Below are 2,840 nucleotides of genomic sequence, written 5' to 3' on the forward strand. Positions count from 1 at the left end.
GATGGGATCTGGTCACTGGGAAGGCCAGGTCTCCACCCTGCAGCCCCACACAGAAACAGCTCGTGTGGTCTGAGCACCCCAAACTGGACACAGGCACCAGACAGGGCCACGCCGGATCCTCTCACCCTTGGAAGAAGAATAAAATATTCCTCTGGTGCACRTAAGAGCAGAGCTGCTGTCACTGGGGGGTGCTGATCCTGCTGGGACAAGGAACGTGTGGGGTGGCAGCAGCTGGGCCAAACACTGGGGCAAACTTAATAAACATACCCCATCATGTCCTCCATAAATGTACCCCAAAAACGGTGGTAGAAGCGCCAGGATGCAGCGAAATTGAGGCATTTTGAAGCCAAATGTGGGGCTGGTGCACCCAGAGCGGTGGGGATGTCCTGCAGAGGGGCTGAGCACGTCCCTGCAGCACTGCCRGCCTGCAGAGCTGAGAACACGGCTCTGAGCGGCTGTGAAGCTGCTGGGGCTGAGTGCTGGCTGTTTCTGGCAATCTCCAGCTCGGGGTGTGCTGCAGGAAGGCAGCTGTGCCCCCAAACCGCATCCTGCGGGTTCAGAGCTGCTGCTGCTGCTGCTCGCCCCCGCCCCGGCCCCGCTGCTTCCTCTGCTCCAAMAGGGGMGGCTCAGGGCTCCACCTGAAACCTTCCCCGGCATCAAAACAACCCGTGGGCACTCTTAGCGTGCCCCACTGTGCTGTGGCATTTTGGGGTTTTTACAGCTGCTTTGGCTGCAAAGTGAGAGCAGGATGAGGGCAGAGGAAAATCCCTCTGAGAAGGATCCGCTCTGAGCTCAGGGAACCAYCAGGAACCAGTGCAGGAGTTAAATTGGAGAGAATTCAACCAGAGCAGGGAGAAGYGTGAGGGGAAAAGGAGACCAGGGGACACCGGCGAGGCTGCAGTCCTTTAATGAGAGAGAAACCTTCTCTTGCCATTTTTGCTTGTTTCTGCTCCCCGATGGCAAACCCGAGCATGGCTCAGGGGTGGGACAGCGTGTCCCTGTCCTGGGGCCACCTGGAGTGGCAGAGGAGTGGCAGAGGCTCGGCAGAGCTGGGCACAAGCTGGGCACGAGTTCAGCCCTGGTGCTGCGATTCAGAAAGCTCTGGAGTCCAGGCCTGCGTACACCTCCCTCTGGCCTTTGCGGATGGGCTGGGGGACAGCAGAGATGTGCTCAGCAATCCCTGAGTCCCCACTGCACGTGGGGAGGGCAGAGCAGAGYGGGGSCAGYGCAGGGAGCTGCGGTTCTGATCCCAAATCAACCCCAGGGGAACCCACTGCACTCTCTGTGCCCGCTTCCAGGACAGCCTGGAGCTGGACTGGGTGTTTCTCCAGGATAAATGAGCTGGCTGGCAGCCCCAGCCCTGCAGAGGGGATGGGAAGCACAGGGACAGTCCTCACCTCATAGTCCGGGTTTGGGACGGGGGGAGGACGCTGCATCTTCGGACCTGAAACAGAGGCACAGAGGGGGAATCCTTGGGGATTCCTGTCAGGATCTTCCTGAAATCCAGGGGCTTCCAGGATGGTCCCAAAGCCAGGGATCAACTCCCATGGCTTCATTTGGAGCTTTTAGAGAGGCAGCTGCAGCCTGGAGCTGGAGGGTGACCCAGCACATCTCAGGGATGGGATCCATGGGGCAGGCAGCCTTTGGGACAGCAGCCATCCCCCTGCACCCAACAGCCCAGASAGCACCCAGGGGAGCAGGAGCATCGTTTGGAGGCTCCTGGAGAGCAGAGGCTGCTCTATCTCACTGTCAGGACACGGGACACGTCAGCTCCACGTGGAGCAGGGTGCCCAGAACAGCTCCTACCTCGTGGCCGGCTGTCCCCAGCGGTGCTGGCCCGTCCCTTCCTGCCTTTGCTGAAATAATAAACCAGGATCAGCACCCCCAGGGTGATGAGCAGGTCTGCAGCGATGATCCCTGCCGCTGTCAGCGTGTCCAGCTCCTGGCAGTTGTCACAAACTGGATGGGATGAGGAGAGGGGCGACGCTCAGAGCCCCGACCCCGCACCCGTGGGCACTTCCAGAGGGGTGAGGGCAGGGGAGAAGGGCAACTGAAGGGAAAAGGGAGATTCCTTCTGCCAAAAATGGGCTCTGGGACCCTCTTATTGCCCTCACAGAGCGGGACGAGTCCTGGCAGCACCACATTCACCAAAAATCCACTCGCAGATCGAGGGTTTTACGCTCACCTCGGGCATTCAGGTACAGCTCATGCCTCTTGCTGCCCGAGGAGCAGCTCAGGTTGGCAGGAGTGCTGTCGTGGTCCTTTAGGATGAATTTCCCCTCCTCGGTGAGCCCTGTCCTGGACGARTGCCACTGGACACCCTCGTCCTCCAGGGGACACGTGATTGTCACCGTGGTGCCAGAAATCTCCACCAGGAACTCCCCTTGGGAAGGCAGAGCCRTGAGAGAGCAAACCAAGGGGAAAAYTCAAATATTTCTACCTGGTTTTTAATCAACTGCGGTTTTTATGTGATGTTTAATAACTCAGAACACCAGTAAAATTCACTCACCCTCCTGTTGCTCATCTGCAAAACAGAAAATAAGGAGTGTTAAAAAAATCTTCTTACAATTGTCTCRCTGTTTGGTGCTGTTGGAAATGCCCAAGCCTGCTTGGGGATCACTGGGAATAATTAAAGGCAATTAATGATGGGGGTCACAGTCAGTTTTTCCACCATCAATTAATCAATAGTGAATTTTTCTATCCTGCAATATTTGCAAAATTCAAATACTTCTGCTGGACTCTTGATCCTCGCTTTTGAGGCATACTTGGGGGTTTTTAGCTTACTAAATAATAAAAAAAAGTTGGGAAAATCTACTTACCCTCCTGAGCTGTGGTGCCAG

At 56.5% G+C, this 2,840-nt stretch overlaps 1 protein-coding gene across 1 annotated transcript; it reads right to left on the reverse strand.

Annotated features, from left to right (window-relative positions):
• Positions 1-892: 892 nt before the first annotated feature.
• Positions 893-2,627, reverse strand: LOC130583274 (T-cell surface glycoprotein CD3 epsilon chain; the record flags this gene model as incomplete). Its single annotated transcript, XM_057382541.1, has 5 exons — positions 893-1,148; positions 1,398-1,444; positions 1,807-1,959; positions 2,186-2,383; positions 2,510-2,627. Coding segments are annotated over 5 exons (573 nt in total), but the record flags the coding sequence as incomplete, so codon positions are not given.
• Positions 2,628-2,840: the final 213 nt, after the last annotated feature.

The sequence above is a fragment of the Malurus melanocephalus genome, unplaced genomic scaffold (genome assembly GCF_030028575.1).
Source record: "Malurus melanocephalus ecotype Western Australia unplaced genomic scaffold, MMel_1.1 scaffold_574, whole genome shotgun sequence".
In the NCBI taxonomy this organism is placed as follows: domain Eukaryota; kingdom Metazoa; phylum Chordata; class Aves; order Passeriformes; family Maluridae; genus Malurus; species Malurus melanocephalus.